This window comes from Caretta caretta, chromosome 6 (assembly GCF_965140235.1).
Source record: "Caretta caretta isolate rCarCar2 chromosome 6, rCarCar1.hap1, whole genome shotgun sequence".
In the NCBI taxonomy this organism is placed as follows: domain Eukaryota; kingdom Metazoa; phylum Chordata; order Testudines; family Cheloniidae; genus Caretta; species Caretta caretta.
In genome coordinates, this window is record NC_134211.1 from 28,509,337 (window position 1) to 28,529,639 (window position 20,303).

Genomic DNA, 20,303 nt, shown 5'->3' on the forward strand with positions numbered 1-20,303 from the left:
TGGTAAGGCCAGCCCTGATTGTCAGTGGTGTGATGGGTTGGACCCCATGTCCGGGATGCCACTTGATGTGCTGGAGTCCCACTGAGCCCACCCTTTCCACAAGCCTGGATTTCCTCACCCTGTTCTTGCTGTGCCAGGCTCTCAAGCCTTCTCTGACACAGACACAGGTAAGGCCACACCAAGCTAGAGACACAGAATGCAGCCAGCTCTGTGTGGGAAGACGCAGCTCAGGGATTATATCCAGCACTCACATGCACATCCCTTTTGGGGTGTAAACCCAAAATAATATTGTCTTGCGCTGTAGAGAGAAATATGTACAGTGTAAGCTCATAAAAATCGCCCCCTCCCTCAATGTGGAGAGAGATATGCACAGCTTCTTGCCCCCGCCCCCCCGATATGAATTGCACAAACTGGGTTATGTTATAAACAAGAAATAAGTTTATTAACTACAAAAGGTAAATTTTAAGTGACTATAAGGGATAGCAAACAGAACAAGGCAATTAATGAGCAACTAAAACCAAACACGCAAACGAAGCTTAATACACTCAAGACACAGGTTACAAAATATGCCCAAATAAATGTGTTCATCTCTAAGGTGCCACAAGTACTCCTCGTTCTTTTTGCTGATACAGACTAACATGGCTACCACTCTGAAAGGTTACAAAATGTAATTTTTAACCCTAAATGTTGTTTTAGGCAAGTGGCAGAGTTTCTGTAGCTTAGAGTTCCAGTTATTTCTCTTTACAGACTGGACCCCTTGTCTCAGCCTGGACTCAGCCATTGCCTTGCCCTCAGCTCAGTTCCTTCATCTCTTCAGATACTTTCAGCAGTCTTTCTTCTTGGGCAGGAAGGCAATGGAGAAAAGTCCTGTTTGTCTTACTCCCCTGCCTTAAATAGAATTTACATAAGGCGGGAAGCCTTTGTCTCCAGTGGAAAAGTACCAGCAGTGTCCAAGGTGGTATTCTGTACCAGGTGACATTATCCAGTGACCTAGCAGTGTCAAAGCAACTCTGAAACCAGGTTTATTTGCCATGTCCACAGGAAGGAACTCCCAGAAGATGGGAGATCCACATCTTTAAAGACTCATTGTCTTTTCCTAATGGTCCATCAAGGGTGATTGCTTACTCTCTGGTGGGCATCTCCAAGTATAACCACGGTTGTAATTGTTACATAGTCAATATTCCTACACCCAGATACAGAAATGATACATGCATACAAATTGGATAATCACATTCAGTAAATCATAACCTTTCCAATTATACCTTACATGAGTCATCTTGTATAATATCTATCTTAGTTATGCCCTATTCATATCATAGACATATTTCTATAATTAATATGGAGTGTCACGTCACAGGTGGAACTGCAAGGAAAAATATGTAAATTAGTTGCTTGGTGCACCACATTATGAAGAAAGACAAGTGAAAAAATTAACTGAAATTTTTCCTATCTCTGCAGCATAACATTACACTGTATTTCAATACACTAAAAACCTATCAAAATCAATTACATAAGAATAGAAGAATGGCCCTACTGGGTCAGATCAAAGGCCCATCTAACCCAGTATCCTGTCTTCCAACAGTGGCCAGTGCCAGGTGACCCAGAGTTGAATGAACAGAACAGGTAATCATCAAGTGATCCATCCCCTGTCACTCATTCCCAGTTTCTGGCAAACAGAAGCTAGGGACACCATTCCTGCCCATCCTGGCTAATAGCCATTGATGGACCTATCCTCCATTAATTTATCTAGTTCTTTTTTAACCCTGTTATGGTCTTGGCCTTCACAACATCCTCTGGCAAGGAGTTCCACAGGGTGATTGTGCGTTGTCTGAAGAAATCCTTCCTTTTGTTTTAAACCTGCTGCCTATTCATTTCATTTGGTGACCCCTAGTTCTTGTGTTATGAGAAGTAGTAAGCAACACTTCCTTATCTACTTTCTCTACACCAGTCATGATTTTATAGACCTCAATCATGTTTCCCCTTAGCCCTCTCTTTTCCAAGCTGAAAAGTCCCAATCTTATTAATCTCTCCTCATACGGAAGCCATTCCATACCCCTAAACATTTTTGTTGCCCTTTTCGGAACCTTTTCCAATTCCAAAATATCTTTTTTGAGATGGGGCAACCTCATATGCACACATTACTTAAGATGTGGGCATACCATGGATTTATATAGAGGCAACATGATATTTTCTGTCCTACTATCTATCCCTTTCTTAATTATTCCCAGCATTCTGTTTGCTTTCTTGACTGCCGCTGCACATTGAGTGGAAGTTTTCAGAGAACTATCCACAATGACTCCAAGATCTCTTTCTAGTGTGGTAACAGCTAATTTAGACCCCATCATTTTATATGTATAGTTGGGATTATGCTTTCCAATGTGCATTACTTTGCATTTGTCAACATTGAATCGACATTTTGTTGCCCAGTCACCCAGTTTTGAGAGATTCTTTTGTAGCTCTTCGCAGTCTGTCTGGCCCTTAGCTATCTTCAGTAATTTTTTATCATCTGCAAATTTTGCCACCTCACGGTTTACCCCTTTTCCCAGATCATTTATGAATATGTTGAATAGGACCGGTCCCAGAACAGACCCATGGGGGACACCACTATTTACCTCTCCCCATTCTGAAAACTGATCATTTATACCTACCCTTTGTTTCCTATCTTTTAACCAGTTACCAATCCGTGAGAGCACCTTCCCTCTTATCCCGTGGCAGCTTACTTTGCGTAAGAGCCTTTGGTGAGGGACCTTGTCAAAGGCTTTCTGAAAATCTAAGTACACTATATCCATTGGATCCCCTTGGTTCACATGCTTGTTGACCCCCTCAAAGAATTCTAGAGGATTTGTGAGGCATGATTTCCCTTTACAAAAACCATGTTGATCCTTCCCCAACAAATTATGTTCATCTATATGTCTGACAATATTGTTCTTTAGTATAGTTTCAACCAGTTTGCCCGGTACTGAAGTCAGGCTTACAGGCCTGTAATTGTCGGGATCACCTCTGGAGCCCTTTTTAAAAATTGGTGTCACATTAGCTATCCTCCAGTCATCTGCTGTAGAAGCTGATTTAAACGATAGGTTACAGACTACAGTTAGTAGTTCTGCAATTTCACATTTGAGTTCCTTCAGAACTCTTGGGTGAACACCATCTGGTCCTGGTGACTTATTGCTGTTTAATTTATCAATTTGTTCCAAAACCTTCTCTAATGACGCCTCAATCTGGGACAATTCTTTAGATCTGTCACCTAAAAAGAATGGCTCAGGTTTGGGAATCTCCCTCACATCCTCAGCCATGAAGACCGATACAAAGAATTCATTTAGTTTCTTCACAATGGCTTTATCGTCCTTGAGTGCTCCTTTAGCACCTCGATCGTCCAGTGGCCCCACTGGTTGTTTAGAAGGCTTCCTGCTTCTGATGTAGTTAAATGTTTTATGTACTTATGTTTGCCAATGCTGCCATATTTTATATTTTAATTTTTTGTACTGATAAACCATCCAGTTGATTTCGCTTGATTCAAATCCCTCAATTGTTTTTTTTTCTTTCTTATCCATAGTTCTTGGCAGATAAGTGACTATATGGTCAGCTACTTACAGCCTCTGACTTTTCAGTCTGTTACATGAATCTCTCTCATGAAGGCAGTGATTTGGGCAAGAGTTACTTCTCCCTTTGTGTGTGTGTGAGAGTCAGTGTTTTTTCTGCACAGTTACACTAACAAAAATGGATCATCATACTGTTAAGAGTTACCACTTTAAGTTAAAAGAAAAGGAGTACTTGTGATACCTTAGAGACTAGCAAATTTATTTGAGCATAAGCTTTCGTGAGCTACAGCTCACTGCATCCGATGAAGTGAGCTGTAGCTCACGAAAGCTTATGCTCAAATAAATGTGTTAGTCTCTAAGGTGCCACAAGTACTCCTTTTCTTTTTGCGGATACAGACTAACACAGCTGCTACTCTGAAACCTGTCACTTTAAGTTAGTTCCAGTTACTATTGATGCTGTGTTTGTGTGGAAGAATTTCCTGCTACTAAACCAATAAAAGGCGACTTTAAGAGCAAATCCTTATGTGACAGTATATGAAAGCAGAGCATTTCTTACCAAGCCTGTCATTTCTCCTAATTGATAGCTATCATGTTCCAGGTTGTTTAAAATGTTCTAGTCACATACAATATGACCCCAATTTTTCCTAAAGGGCTTCAGAGGCACCTGACATATTTAGCAAACGTTTTTTTCATAAACAAGGGAGCAAAAGCATGGTGTGCACGGCTCTTGGGAGATGTGACTAACCTTCACTTAATGGGTGAGTGGATAATGAACATTCTAAGGTTTGATTATTGTTAGTTTGTTTTGATTATTGTTAGTAGTGTTAAGGCTCAGAATTCAAGCATTCACAAGAGCTACTAAGTTGCCATTAAGATATCCTTAGCACAGTGCATCTTTAAAACTACTTACTTTTCTTCAAACACTTACAGTACACGAAAGTACCCAAACCGAGCACAATAATACAGGCTATTATTGTTCCAATGACTGCTCCAATTATACTGTTCAAATCTGCCTTGGGGGCTGCGAATGAAAAAAATAAAGAAAATTCTGATTCTATGCTTGTTCATATTAAAAAAACAAATTTAGTTGACTGCACCTACACTTTCACAGTAAGTGATTAACTGGTTATTTTTCTGGCTGAGTATTTGAAATTGATGTCATAAGAAAGTCAAAGTAGGAGCAAAACTTCTACTAGCCACTACACTACTAAAGAAAGCACAGAATAACTGCCAGGCACATTGTGTTGTATCAAATCACAGCTTCAAAATGCTTTCCCCATAAGTAGACAGCATTAAGGGTATCAAAATGCCCACTTAAAAACTTAAATATTAACAACATTCTATAGAATGAGGATAATAAAATGTAGGGTCAAAACAGGCTTTTGTAAAACATACCTGTGGATCAACTCAATTAGCTCAGAGAGGCCCTAAAATGTGGCATGTGTCACACAATCTTACCAACACAAATATATGGCACTAAAATGGTGCACCCAGAAAAGCCCTGATATCGAAAGGTCAGACCTGTGACATGTTGCCACCACATTTCAGCCCCTTCTTTTCACTGAACTGACTCTCCTTGGCTTCTCTGCCACTCCTCCCACTCCCATTCTAGCTGACGTGTCAGCAAGCCAATTGTTCTGAATGTCACTGCATGGCCAGCTCTCCTGCCCTGCTGTCTATTTCAAATGACACCTGGTCTCACTGCACCGCTGGGAAAACATAAGGTTGACACGGTTCAAATTCCTTCAAAAGAAGTCTAGCCACAGCATTCCGGAACACATGATATATAAAAAAGAAAAGAGATAAGACCCTAAAGGGGGTGGATACCTGTGACAGTCAAGGTGCTATTGAGAAGTAACTTGGCTGGAAATGTTTTGTGACTCACAATACATCTATAGACATTTCCATTATCTTGCAAAGACGGTTGCAGCCTTAGTATGCTAGTGACATTAAATGTGCCATCTTCATTTTCCACAGAGGCTCCTGTGCGGATATCCTCTGCTGCTACGCTACTGTCCTGGTTATTCTTTGATACCTTCATCCACTTAATATCAACCAAATTTGGGTAGAACTTATTGACTTCACACGACAGGGTCTTCTCCTTGTCGCTTTCTATTGTAACTTCCTTTGGAGACAGGCTGACTTCCGGTTGAGCTGTTTGGAGATAAAGGTTATATTACTATCATAGAATATCAGGGTTGGAAGGGACCTCAGGAGGTCATCTAGTCCAACCACCTGCTCAAAGCAGGACCAATCCCCAACTTAATCATCCCAGCCAGGGCTTTCTCAAGCCTGACCTTACAAACTTCTAAGGAAGGAGATTCCACCACTTCCCTAGGTAACGCATTCCAGTGTTTCACCACCCTCCTAGTGAAAAAGTTTTCCCTAATATCCAACCTAAACCTTCCCCACTGCAACTTGAGACCATTACTCCTTGTTCTGTCATCTGCTACCACTGAGAACAGTCTAGATCCATCCTCTTTGGAACCCCCTTTCAGGTAGTTGAAAGCAGCTATCAAATCCCCCCTCATTCTTCTCTTCTGCAGGCTAAACAATCCCAGTTCCCCCAGCCTCTGCTCATAAGTCATGTGTTCCAGTCCCCTAATCATTTTTGTTGCCCTCCGCTGGATGTTTTCCAATTTTTCCACATCCTTCTTGTAGTGTGGGGCCCAAAACTGGTCACACTACTCCAGATGAGGCCTCACCAATGTTGAATAGAGGGAAACGATCATGTCCCTCGATCTGCTGGCAATGCCCCTACTTATACAGCCCAAAATGCCATTGGTCTTCTTGGCAACAACGGCACACTGTTGACTCATATCCAGCTTCTCGTGCACTGTAACCCCTTTTCTGCAGAACTGCTGCCTAGCCATTTGGTCCATAGTCTGTAGCGGTGCATGGGATTCTTCCGTCCTAAGTGCAGGACTCTGCATTTGTCCTTGTTGAACCTCATCAGATTTCTTTTGGCCCAATCCTCTAATTTGTCTAGGGCCCTCTGTATCCTATCCCTACCCTCCAGCGTATCTACCTCTCCTCCCAGTTTAGTGTCATCTGCAAACTTGCTGAGGGTGCAATCCACACCATCCTGCAGATCATTAATGAAGATATTGAACAAAACCGGCCCTAGGACCGACCCTTGGGGTACTCCACTTGGGACCGGCTGCCAACTAGACATGGAGCCATTGATCACTGCCCGTTGAGCCCGACAATCTAGCCAGCTTTCTATCCACCTTATAGTCCATTCATCCAGCCCATACTTCTTTAACTTGCTGGCAAGAATACTGTGGGAGACCATGTCAAAAGCTTTGCTAAAGTCAAAGAACACCACGTCCACTGCTTTCCCCTCATCCACAGAGCCAGTTATCTCGTCATAGAAGGCAATTAGATTAGTCAGGCATGACTTGCCCTTGGTGATTCCATGCTGACTGTTCCTGATCACTTTCCTCTCCTCAAAGTGCTTCAGAATTGATTCCTTGAGGACCTGCTCCATGATTTTTCTAGGCACTGAGGTGAGGCTGACTGGCCTGTAGTTCCCAGGATCCTCCTTCTTCCCTTTTTTAAAGATGGGCACTACATTAGCCTTTTTCCACTCATCCAGGACCTCCCCTGATTGCCATGAGTTTTCAAAGATAATGGCCAATGGCTCTGCAATCACATCCGCCAACTCCTTTAGCACTCTCGGATGCAGCGCATCCGGCCCCCTGGACTTGTACTCATCCAGCTTTTCTAAATAGTCCCGAACCGCTTCTTTCTCCACAGAGGGCTGGTCACCTCCTCCCCATGCAGTGCTGCCCAGTGCAGCACTCTGGGAGCTGACCTTGTTTGTGAATACAGAGGCAAAAAAAGCATTGAGTACATTAGCTTTTTCCACATCCTCTGTCACTAGGTTGCCTCCCTCATTCAGTAAGGGGCCCACACTTTCCTTGACTTTCTTCTTGTTGCTAACATACCTGAAGAAACCGTTCTTGTTACTCTTAACATCTCTTGCTAGCTGCAACTCCAGGTGTGATTTGGCCTTCCTGATTTCACTCCTGCATGCCTGAGAAATATTTTTATACTCTTCCCCAGTCATTTGTCCAATCTTCCACTTCTTGTAAGCTTCTTTTTTGTGTTTAAGATCAGCAAGGATTTCACTGTTAAGCCAAGCTGGTCGCCTGCCACATTTACTGTTCTTTCTACACATCGGGATGTTTTGTCTCTGTAACCTCAATAAGGATTCTTTAAAATACAGCCAACTCTCCTGGACTCCTTTCCCCCTCATGTTATTCTCCCAGGGGATCCTGCCCATCAGTTCCCTGAGGTTGTCAAAGTCTGCTTTTCTGAAGTCCAGGGTCTGTATTCTGCTGCTCTCCTTTCTTCCCTGTGTCAGGATCCTGAACCTGACCATCTCATGGTCACTGCCTCCCAGGTTCCCATCCACTTTTGCTTCCCCTATTAATTCTTCCCGGTTTGTGAGCAGCAGGTCAAGAAGAGCTCTGCCCCTAGTTGGTTCCTCCAGCACTTGCACCAGGAAATTGTCCCCTACCCTTTCCAAAAACTTCCTGGATTGTCTGTGCACCGCTGTATTGCTCTCCCCGCAGATATCAGGGTGATTGAAGTGTCCCATAAGAACCAGGGCCTGCAATCTAGTAAATTCAGTTAGTTGCCAGAAGAAAGCCTCATCCACCCCATTCCCCGGGTCCGGTGGTCTATAGCAGACTCCCACCACGACATCATCCTTGTTGCTCACACTTCTAAACTTAATCCAGAGACACTCAGGTTTTTCTGCAGTTTCATATCGGAGCTCTGAGCAGTCATACTGCTCTCTTACATACAGTGCAACTTCCCCACCTTTTCTGCCCTGCCTGTCCTTCCTGAACAGTTTCATCATCATCATCAGGGATATTCTGGCTCTTTAACAGTGTTTATGCACACTGAATATACACCTTTCCTAAATGTCTGATATGTGCAATGTTTAATGTTCATTGCAAAAGTGGGGTTTTTTGTTTTGTTTTTGTTTTTTGCTAATCGAGTCATTTTTTCCCAGAAACAAGATCACAAGAGTGAATATTCTTTAGAAGATAAATAGCATTTATGATCATTAGGACTTTAGTAGTTTTATTATTTTCTGCTCTTTGTAAATAAGTATCTATGAAATTAATAGAGTTTCTCAGATTTAGAGCATATCTGGATATTGAAAATGCCACTGCAAGTCTGAGGATTGGATAAAGGAAAACCTTACCTGGCCAAAACCTTAGAGATTATGACAAACAGGCTATTTAGGTCCCTATTTTCCCCTCACCTGCAAAAAATTCATGGAAGGGGAATATTTAGACTGATACAACTATGGAGAGGTTGCAGGGGAAAATGAACTGCAGTCTTCTCTGCTTGTGGCAAAGAAAGTGACAGTGAATAAGGAATAGGGACTGTGCCCTTTTAAAGGCAACTATGATGGAGAGAGATGAAAAATACCAGACTAAACCCCAAACACATTTGCCTGATGAAGACTGCTAATGCCCATATACAATCTCCTGCAGACGGCTGGGCTCACCACACCATCACCATAACTGTTAGTACAGTTTACCCAGGTGCCTTGGCTATTCCACTGATATAATGCAATTCACACCCCCACCCCATCCCCACAGAGGCTCAGGGGGGCGGGGAAACTGGTACCACTAAGATGGACTCTAATCTTCTGCCTTCAGGTCCCCAGGTAATGCAGTATAAAATAAATGGTACAATAAAGTCACTTACCAACTACCTCTAAAACAGATGTTCCATGAGCATCAGAAGGGGCGACAATAACATAGCACCTATATATTCCTGCTTCCTTAAACTGTATCTGTGGGAGAGAGAGTGCAGCATTTCCTCTTCTCAGGTCATTGTCAGACATACTGGCCCCATTTCTATGGGAAATATGCGCTCCAGCATGAAATGTGAATACTTTTTCTTCTTGGTCTGCCCTTGGAGTCTTAAGATACCAGGTAACTCCCATGTTCTTGATATCCAGTTCTGCTGTATTGTACCCAGAGAGATTGCATGGTATGGAGATGTTATCATTCAGTGACACTATTTGTGGGGTGCTTCCCATCAGCACTTGGAGAGTTTCTTCAAAAACAGAAAATGTATATTTGAAGAAATACATCCTAAAGGTTCCTTTTAAAGGAGTTATTATTGGCTCAAGGATCATGCCGTTTTTTAGTAGCCTGTTTCCGCACTCATAATAAACTTTATAAACTGTCTCTATGGTAATCTAATGAACACTTTCCTTCCTAAATTGTTAATGGCTTTATAAATAACGATCTTTGCTTTTATTTGAATGAAATAATAGAGATAACGCAGGCTAGTTGGGTGGCCCTGGCTCTTGGGAACTACAGTGCAGGAGGGACTTTAGCAGTGCATACACTGCATATTACATGTTATACACGGGAGCTTTGTGGTGGAACTACAGCAGCACCTAATGGAAGGGAAATGTGCATTCTATGTATCCCTGCAACTCCAAGTATTTATGTGGACCCTATTACCATAATCGCTGAGCACCTCAGACTCTTTTATGTATTTTATCCTCACAGCACCCTTGTGAGGTAGGGAAGTGCTATTATCCCCATTTTACACATGGGGATGTGACGCACAGAGAGACTCAGTGACTTGCCCACATCCAAGTAGGAAGGTGGCACACAGAATTTAATGCAGGTGAGTTCCAGACTAGTGCCCTAATCCAGGAGTCACTTGTCCATCTCCTTTAAAGGAAAAACTGTCCTGCTGGCTCCCCATCACTGCTGGGGAGAGGGACACATCATCACCTATTTCTTCTCCCTTCCCCTTGAGGAGAAAGACAAATTAATAATTAATACAGATAGAATTTTTGTAAAAATCTGATAGAACTGATGGAAGAAAAGATCCGAGAATTGGAGATGCAGGTGGAAACTCTGGAGATGCAGGTTTAGAAAGGGGTTCGAGCGGACGATGGAGCAAAGACATGAGGAGGTTGAAGGGAAAACCTCAGACTTGCAGATGGACCAAAGAACTCTGAGGGAAGCCTGCTGGGTAAGGAAAGTGGACAGTGGAAACATGTGACTAAGAGAACCAGACAGAGGAAAAGACATGCTAGTGAAGGCGAAATAGAGCTCAGGAACAGGTTTGCGGAGTTGGAAAATGAAGAAGGGGCACAGCAGGTGGTCACTGATGGTGAGAGGGCAATGAAGAAGAGAAGAGCAGCTAGTCCTATAGGAAGAGGGGAAGAGTCAATGGAGATAACAACACCAAATGTGAGCCCCAGGAGGATACAGGATGGGTTGCAGAGGACTGCAAAGGATAATAGGAATTGAGAGGACTTGCAGCCAGAGGGAATAGGGGATAGACCGGAGAATCGCACCATCTCCAGGAAAAGGCAGATCTATGTGATTGGGGACTCCTTACTGAGAAGAATAGACAGGCCTGTAACCAGAGCTGATCCAGAGAACAGAAGGGTGTGCTGTCTGCTGGGTGCTAAAATACAGGATGTGGACCTGAGGCGGAAGAGGATCCTAACGGGAGCGGGAAATAATCCACTGATTATCCTTCATGTGGGAACAAATGATATGGCTAGATTCTCGCTGGAACGTATCAAAGGAGACTATGCCAGGCTGGGGAAGATGCTTAAGGAAATCGATGCTTAAGGAAATCGAGGTGATCTTCAGTGGGATTCTGCCTGTTCCTAGAGAAAGGCAACAAAGGTGTGACAAGATCATGATGACTCAGGCAGATGGAGGGCTTTGGGATGTATGCCACTGGGAAGCATTCATGGACAGAGGACTTTTCTCTCGGGATGGACATCACCCGAGTAGGGAGGGAAATAGACTTCTAGGATGGAGGCTGGCACAACAGATTAAGAGAGCTTTAAACTAGAAATTTGGGGGAGATGGTTGGGAGATGTCCAGGTAATCTCCACACCGGATTTTAACATTGAAAGGGAAGAAAATGAAGTAAGAAAGGATACTGCCATGGGTAGGAAAATGGACATAAGGAGGAAGGGTAGTGTAGATACCAGTCTAATAGGTGATACTGGCAGTAGAATGTCTGTGCCTAATTGGGTAAAGAATGTGAGCGAAGCCAAAGAGCAAAAATTAAGATGTTTGTACGCCAATGTGAGGAGCCTAGGTAACAAAATGGAGGAACTAGAGCTATTAGTGCAGGAAGTGAAACCAGATATTATAGGGATAACAGAAACATGGTGGAATAGTAGTCATGACTGGAGTGCAGGTATTGAAGGGTATGTGCTGTTCAGGAAAGACAGAAATAAAGGCAAAGGTGGTGGAGTAGCATTGTATATCGATGATGAGGTAGACTAAAAAGAAATAAGAAGCGATGGAATGAATAAGACAGTCTGTCTGGGTAAAAATCACATTGGGGAAGAAAGCTACTAGAGCCGGGGTGGGCAAACTTTTTGAGCTGAGGGCCACATCTGGGTGGGGAAATTGTATGCAGGGCTGGGGCAGCGGGTTGGGATGTGGAAGGGAGTGCGGGGTGTGTGTGGGGGGGGGGGGTGGTGTGCAGGAACAGGCTCAGGGAAAGGGATTGGGGCAGAGGAGGGCTGCGGGGTATATGAGGGGGCTCAGGGAAGGGGGTTGGGGTGCAGGAGGGGTGCAGAGTGCAGGAGGGAGCTCAGGGCAGGGGGTTGGGGTTCGGGGGTGTGTGGGGTGCGACAGGAGGCTCAGGACAGGGAGTTGAGGTGCAGGAGGGGTGTGAGGTGCAGGCAGGGAGTTGTGGGGCAGGGTGCAGAAGGGGTTCAGGCTCTGGCCTGGTGCCGCTTACCTAAAGTGGTTCCAGGGTGGCAGCAGCACGCACCGGGGCCAGGGCAGGCTCCCTGCATGCCTGCCTTGGCCCCACGCCACGCCACGCCATTCCGGGAAGCGGCCAGCACCACATCCCTGTGCGGCCTCTGGGGGAGGGGGTCACAGGGCTCCGCGTGCTGCCCTTGCCACACCTCCAGGTACCTCCCCCGAAGCTCCCATTGGCTGCGGTTCCCTGTTCCCAGACAATGGGAGCTGTGGGGGGCGGTGCCTGGAGGCAAGGGCAATGCACGAAGCCCTCTGCCCCCCGCCCCACGAAGATGCAGGGACGTGGTGCCAGCCACTTCTGAGAGTGGCACGGGGGCTGCGGCACCATGGGGAGGCAATCCCGCGGGCTGGATCCAAAGCCCTGAGGGGCCAGATCTGGCCTGCGGGCCGTAGTTTCCCCACCCTGTGAAATTTCAAGTCTAAACTGGCCATCAGGAAGTTTAGACTTGAAATTAGATGAAGGTTTCTTACCATCAGAGGAGTGAAGTTCTGGAACAGCCTTCCAAGGGAAGCAGTGGAGGCAAAAGACATATCTGGCTTCATGACTAAGCTTGATAAGTTTATGGTATGATGGGATAGCCTAATTTTGGCAATTAATTGATCTTTGACTATTAGCGGTAAATATGCCCAATGGCCTCTGATGGGACGCTAGATAGGGTGGGATCTGAGTTTCTACAGATACTTCTTTCCTGGGTGGCTGGCTGGTGAGTTTTGCCCACATGCTCAGGGTTTAACTGATCGCCATATTTGGGGTCGGGAAGAAATTTTCCCCAGGGCAGATTGGCAGAGGCCCTCAGGGTTTTTTGCCTTCCTCTGCATCGTGGGGCACGGATCACTTGCTGGAGGATTCTCTGCACCTTAAAGTCTTTAAACCACAATTTGAGGGCTTCAATAGCTCAGACATAGGTCAGGGGTTTGTTACAGGAGTGGGTGGGTGAGATTCTGTGGCCTGCGTTGTGCAGGAGGTCAGACTAGACGATCATAATGGTCCCTTCTGACCTTAAAGTCTATGATTCTATTAATATATCTTTTGGAAATTACTCAGAATTTCACTGGGTGTTTCAAAATACCCAGGAAACAACTCCAGGATCCCGATAATGATCTCAATCTTTGGCAAATCTAAGTGATCACAGTAAAAGAAATGGCACCGTATGCACATTTTCTTGCTTGGCTGCCTATGGGCCTGGCTTGGGGACTCTTTAGGTCTCCATTTAGGTACATTTCTGCTCTTGTCCCTATTTTCCATTTGCCGTGTTCCGTACACACAGGACGGTGTAATGCAGCATCACTCAATGATGACGAGAACCGTGACCTCAGCCTCTCAAATTTGTGGGCTCCCCCTAAGTGTTGGGCATTCACACATGGTTTAAAGTTATTCATTTTCAACTTTCTGAGCTCAGACTCATACTGCTCACATACCAGGAGCTTCAGGAATCCTTGTATAACACTCCCTCAGGTGGAGAGATGACACAAGATGGCATGTGCTGAGGCTGAGGAAGATTATCAGGGGATAGAGTAAAGGCTGTATCACTTCCTTACTATACTCATTGCATTGAGAAGACCTATACAGACCGTAGGAGGTCTGATGGTGGTCTCACGAATTTAACTGTTACTACAGAGTCCTCAGGCAGTGGGGAACCCACCCACCATACCTATGCAGCAAAATTGGGCACTACAGTCATGGAGGCAACTTCATCAGATATGGAGGGGGAAACTCCTCCCTAATGGGTGACCAAATAATTCAACCCCACCCCCTACTCCGGGACAGAATTCATGGTTCCTGAAGTGGTGGGGAGGCACTACATACTCCTAGTGCTATGATGTGGGAGGGGGGGTTGGTTTCTTCTCTCTTCCCACTGTCCCCAGAGGAACTTTAGAAGGACTGTGCTCCCTGAATGCAGCATTTTCAGCTGACAGCACTGAAATTGGCAACCAGGGGAGGTGATAAGGTCAGGTGGACAATTAAAAGGGCATTGAAAAACAAAAGAAAAAGAAAAATCTTTTGGAATACAGGAATTCTCCATCCCCCTTCCCATAGGAGTGGCTGTGGGATCCTGCTGGCCAAGTAAGGGAGAGGCACTGGATTATTGTGAGCTAATCTGAGAAGTCAGGATTTAGGTGAGCTCCTTTTCTTCAACTTGCTTCTGTGAAGAAGAGGTGCAACGGTTCCACACTGAGCCAACTGTCCTGAGGATCAATCTGCCCAATTCATGGCCAGTTTATGTGGCAATGGGGGGTTACCCTATCCACTGTTACTGAATAACCAGCCTTGAGGATTTGGTCCACCAGGAATAGCTAGCATAGTACTTCCCTTTTACATGTCTATTTTTAGTGACTGTCTAGCTTGAGTGGCTACAATCCATCTGTGGCTTAAAAATAGTTCAGCTGAGAGCTTCTCAGCTCTAATTCTTAAGGTTTTTCCCAATAGGATGTCTCTTAGATATGAAATCATTTCCTGGGATAGAATATTTATTCCATACTATTGGCACTATGTTTAGGTTTGCTCACATATTACAGTTTGGAGTGAAGCTTTATAGAGAATATGTGTCAAATTAACCTTTCTGCTGTTAAAGGCTGTATGCACCTTTTGCTGTCAATGAGAGGAGACTGTTAAACTGTTCTGAAGGAGCTGGTACATGCCACTTTCTGACCCCAGGTGATATTTTTGTGCTAACTGCTGCCACCCCATAGCCCGACCCCCCTTGCAGTTTGCTAATGCTCTTTGAATAAGAAAGGAAGGAAGGAAGGGACCAGAAATAAAGCTGTGTGTCAGGGAATGGCATGTGCCAGTTACTTTGGAACAGCCTAATGGTCATAAGGATGAGGCCCTTGGCGTGCCAATTATTTTCTCACAGCTATTCAAAGCCGATTCCTTACTCAAGCAGCATTTGCAAATTGGAAAATTGGGTGGGGGTGATATATACAGCATGTTGCACAGAAGTAAAGCTTCAGGTCAGGGAGTGGCATGTGCCATCTACCTCAGAACAGATTAATAGTTGCAGGCATGTGTCAAGTTATTTGTCAGTTATACACCCTCAGACATCAGTTACTTATTGCAAGTGAGAGGCCATTACACCATGTGGGATTGGGGGTCTTGGTCGAATATATATTGTTACAACATACAAGAGCATTTAGTCTGGTGAAATTTCTAAAACTAGAAGCCTACAGCAGTGACTTTTGATGGCCTTTGGAATCAAGACCTGGGACTAAGGAACCAGCTTCAGCCTTGGGATGCCAGAAGTGTCACCCCTACCCCCCCAGACAGACCCGGTCCCACCCCCACTCCAGCTCCCCCTCCAGGCGAGTATTCGGGGGTGGGGAGGACCAGGAACCTGGTCTGGGAGAATCCGCAGACCCCAGTGACCCTGCCCCTATACCCTCTTTGCCAAGGGGCAGCCGAAGTTGGACCCGATCCTCCCCCGCCCTATGGGACCCGGGATCCCTCCTTTACCTGCAGGCTGGAGCCCGCTGCTGAGACACAGGAGCAGCCCGAGCAGCCGGCAGCACCGCCCGGCGGAGCCCGCTCCCCACCCCATGTTCTCAGGTAGGGTTGGGGGCGTCGCTGGCGCGGGTCGTGGCAGTGACAGGGCTGAGCGGTTCCCCTTCATTTTCCTCCCTCGGACACGTGCCCCAGTAAGGCAGCGCCCCGGGCAGGGCTGGGAGCCAGCAGGTAGCTGCTGTGACTATATAGGGCAGTGACCGGGCTGCAGGCCCTGTGCGACCACCCACAGTTCAGTGCCCCTAGGGCAGCGCCTGGGAAATGTACCCGAGCGGCCCGGGGTGTCTGGGTCTGTCGGGGGGTTAATCCCCACTCCGCAGATCGGGACCTGATCCACAAAGTCTGGCACGCTCGTCTGCGTGTTTAGGGACTGTGGCTCTGTGCCTGGTCTAACATAGCGGGTATGCGCTGGACTATTGCTAGCACCAGGGGGCGTTAAGAATAGATTTGCAGCCTTAACTCTGGATTTTCTAGCTGTTTGTGCGTTTACATCAGAGACTCCCACCATCTTATCTGAACGTCCTTTTTTGGTTGATTAACTGGCCTCCTTCATCAGAGAGCAATATCCAAGTTATTTCACTTATGCGATGGCCACTTTCTCACTCACTCCACATTGACAGGCAGAATTTGGTTTTAAAAAAAGAAAACACCGGCCATCTGGTTCTGAGTTCTAATTTTACCCACTTACAAATTAATCTGTACAAAGCATGACTGAGGAAACATTTTCCCAAAAACACTGCACTGGGGATTCTTAATTTTTACAAGTGACCAATCCCCTTCCCCCTCTCCATTACCCCAAAAATCCCTACCTTAAAAGATTGTACAATCAATGTTTACATCTGTTGGAATCTCAGAATTCTTCCCCAAACCAAGATGCATTCAGTTATTGCCATAAATCAAGGATTCCATTCCATTCTCACCAAAAAGCACCATTAAAAAGGGGTGGTCAATGTATGTGATAAGCCTTCCTAACACAGTGTAGACGAAACTGTTAGGAACTGTGTCTAAAACTGCCACAAACACACTGAGATGGCCTCTATTTTTATTACTCAGGTTGGTAGCAAAAAGTATGTGCAGTGTTGTTTGTTGCCAGACAAATGAAAGTTAATTGCATTTTTTTAAAAGACATATGTAACATTTTAAGCAACATTGGGCATGCTAAATTTATGTTCTGTCACTTAAATTTAAATCAGATTGTTGTGTTGATTTGCATGATCATTTGGCATTGATTTATCGTGATTGAATTATGCTTTTTCTTAGAAACCAAGTCCAGCATATAGCAGGCTGTTTTATTTAGGGGTTTGCAATGAATATAATAAATTTCTGATATGTTAACTTATTTTTAAAACACAAATGCTATCATAATTTAGAGAAAGGCTCTAACAATAATTATTACAATTAAGTGGAATTGAATAATGCAAGACCAGGCAGCAATATTTGTGACAAAAACAAAAGTTCCATGAAGATGTCTGTTAAGGTTACAGTGCGTTATGTCTTAATGAACTAAATTTAGGAATTCATTTAATCTACATGTTGTATTGTGTGGATCCAACCATTGCAAGTGCAATATGCAATGTATGCTTTTCAATACATTAAAATTCCTCTGCAGATCAGATCTGAAAACTTCTTGATTCAGACATTAGTCAGAGTTACTGACAAATCATCTGCTGAGCCAGTCTGTTTTAAAAATTAAAGTTAGCAATGAAATGGTCACAAGCAAAGCAAACTGCCACTGACTGTTGTCCTGGTGGCAGAAGTCCTAGAGGGCTGCACAAATGCACAAGTCAAGGGGGAGTGGCCAACTTACAAAACTGCGTGTCTGAACTGTGGAAGACTGAGCTGCAGAATACATATTTTTCCTCTTGAGGATTTCAGGCCCTGATTCTAAGACAACTGAAGTCAGTGGGAGTCTTTGAATCTAGGCCTTGGGTGAAATCCAAGCCCCTTTGACGTCAGTGGGATTTTTGCCATTGATTTCAATAGAGCCAGAATTGCACCCTCAGAGTTTAGCACTGTGAATAGATTAATGGGCCAAGACGCTGGTCCTGGTGATACATAAAGTTTCTTTTGTCATATGTATGAAGCATCTGTCAATGTTCAAGTGGTGACATGCTGAGAGATGTAGTCCCTTTTCCCTCCCTGCTTTCCCTGCCTAGCTACCAATGCCACTTTTCGTGGACACCTTTCTGAGCATGCTCTCCTAATAGCTATGTGATGGTTCCCAGAGGTACCCAGGGTTGTGAGGCTCCTCACTACCACCTGCCTTTCGGGCGAGGAAGCCTTGTATGTGCCTCCTGTGAACCAGTTCCCCAGCACCACTAGCCTCTGGCAATACAAGCCCTGACTTCCAGCCTTCTGCAGGCCTCACTCTCTCTTTACAGGTTAGCGATTGGCACACTCCAACCTCAAGTCCTCCATGGTGTTTCCCTAGAGTGCCCAGCTCCTGAGCTACTGGACACTCACAGAATTCCCATTTCCTCTGCTCCCAAAGGAGCTGTACACCAGAGCTTACCAAACACACCTCTGCTTAACTCAGAGCACTTTGTTTGTTTATAGAGAAAGCAAGTATAATTTTATTGATCAAAGACCAGAGTTCAAATTATAGCAAGCAGCAATATTGAAAACAAAGGGTTACAGATAAAATAAAAGCATGACACACATACCAGAGCCTGAAATTAACTAATAGGACATGATTATGTCATAAGACCAAAAGCTCACGCAAAATCCTTTCAGTGAATTACAGCCGCCTGGTTGGGATCTTTCATTCATGAAGCAAGCCCACTGTCATGAAGCAAGCCCACTGTCAGCTTCCGTCCTAGGTGAAAGATACCAGGGTGTGCCTTTGCAACCCTAGATACATCAAAAGAGCCCTTTGATCTTTATTCATAAACCAGACACCATCTGGCTGTGTGTTCCTTCCTGTAGATTTTATGATCTCTTGTTAATTTCTTAATCTTGATTATCTGGTTGCTTAGTATGCAAATAGGCATCCACTGTGAAGTATACAATATTCACTTTACATACAACCAGACAGATAGATAAGCGTCTCCTGCCTGTCTGAAAGAAACATGTTTGTCACCTCATGGTGACCTGCTTTAACTCACAGACCTTAAGAACATAATTTCCAGTATAAGTACATAACTCCTTATAATCTTATCTTTACATACATTTTGAAATGGTTATGATGATCTGGGTGTTTTTGGCTCTTAGCAGAGATCTCACATGCCACCCTTTATGAATTATTATGCATATAACCCACCCAGGAGATCTGTGCACCCCCTTGTGCCTTCTGCCAGGTAGCATCAAGAGGTTCCTGTGTCACAAGTTGGCCCTTTCAATCTGGGAGCAAGAGCTAGCTCCATCCCAACAGAGCAATTTTGTCCTTAACAGTTACCAGCTGCAATTCCCCCCATCACTCTTTCAGCTAGTGAGTACTAAGCTCTTTTTATGTTCTTCCTCTTAATCAGGCATGGAAACCAGTAACTTCAGATTTCAGAATGGTAGCTGTGTTAGTCTGTATCAGCAAAAACAACGAGGAGTCCTTGTGGCATCTTAGAGACTAACAAATTTATTTGGGCATAAGCTTTCTTGGGCTAAAATCCATTTCATCAGATGCATGGAGTGAAAAATACAGTAAGAAGTGTTTCCACAGTATGCATCCGATGAAGTGAGCTGTAGCTCACGAAAGCTTATGCTCAAATAAATTGGTTACTCTCTAAGGTGCAACAAGTACTCCTTTTCTTTTTGCGAATACAGACTAACACGGCTGTTACTCTGAAACCAGTAAGAAGACTGTATATCATAGCATATGAAAAGATAGAAGTTGCCTTACCAAGTGGGGGGGGGGGGTCAGTGCTAACGAGCCAATTCAATTAAGGTGGAAGTTGCCTATTCTCAACAGCTGACAAGAAGGGGTGAATACCAAAGGAGGGGAAATTGCTTTTGTAGTGCTAACAAGGCCAATGCAATCAGGGTGGCCCATTTCAAACAGTTGACAAGAAGGTGTGAGTATCAGCAGAGGGAAAATTACTTTTTGTAGTGACCCATCCACTCCCAGTCTTTATTCAGTCCTAATTTCATGGTGTCCAGTTTGCAAATTAATTCTAGTTCTGCAGTTTCTCGTTGGAGTCTGTTTTTGAAGTTTTTTTGTTGAAGAATTGCCACTTTTACATCTGCTATTGAGTGTCCAGGGAGATTGAAGTGTTCTTCTACTGGTTTTTGAATGCTGCAATTCTTGATGTCTGACTTGTATCCATTTATTCTTTTGTGTAGAGACTGTCCGGTTTGGCCAATGTACATGGCAGAGGAGCATTGCTAGCACATGATGGCATATATCACATTTGTAGATGTGCAGGTGAACAAGCCCCTGATGGTGTGGCTGGTGTGGTAAGCTCCTATGATGGTGTCCCTTGAATAAATATGCGGACAGAGTTGGCAACGGGGTTTGTTGCAGGGATTGTTTCCTGG

At 44.6% G+C, this 20,303-nt stretch overlaps 1 protein-coding gene across 1 annotated transcript; it reads right to left on the reverse strand.

Annotated features, from left to right (window-relative positions):
• Positions 1-415: 415 nt before the first annotated feature.
• NCR3LG1 (natural killer cell cytotoxicity receptor 3 ligand 1) lies at positions 416-16,202 on the reverse strand. Its single transcript, XM_075129364.1, has 5 exons — positions 15,789-16,202; positions 9,273-9,626; positions 5,367-5,693; positions 4,450-4,560; positions 416-1,363 (listed from the first exon to the last, which is right to left on the reverse strand). The coding sequence occupies exons 1-5, from the start codon at positions 15,943-15,945 to the stop codon at positions 1,347-1,349; spliced, it is 966 nt and encodes a 321-aa protein (XP_074985465.1). The 5' UTR covers positions 15,946-16,202; the 3' UTR covers positions 416-1,346.
• Between the last annotated feature and the right edge of the window lie 4,101 nt (positions 16,203-20,303).

Excerpts from the sequence above, each read along its gene's own strand:
- NCR3LG1 (XM_075129364.1), bottom strand. The coding sequence starts at position 15,945 with ATGAAGGGGAACCGCTCAGCCCTGTCACTGCCACGACCCGCGCCAGCG. Across the intron at positions 9,627-15,788 it reads CAGCGGGCTCCAGCCTGCAG|AAACTCTCCAAGTGCTGATG; the intron begins GTAAAGGAGGGA and ends CTGTTTTTGAAG. Across the intron at positions 4,561-5,366 it reads TAGCACCTTGACTGTCACAG|CCCCCAAGGCAGATTTGAAC; the intron begins GTATCCACCCCC and ends TTTCATTCGCAG.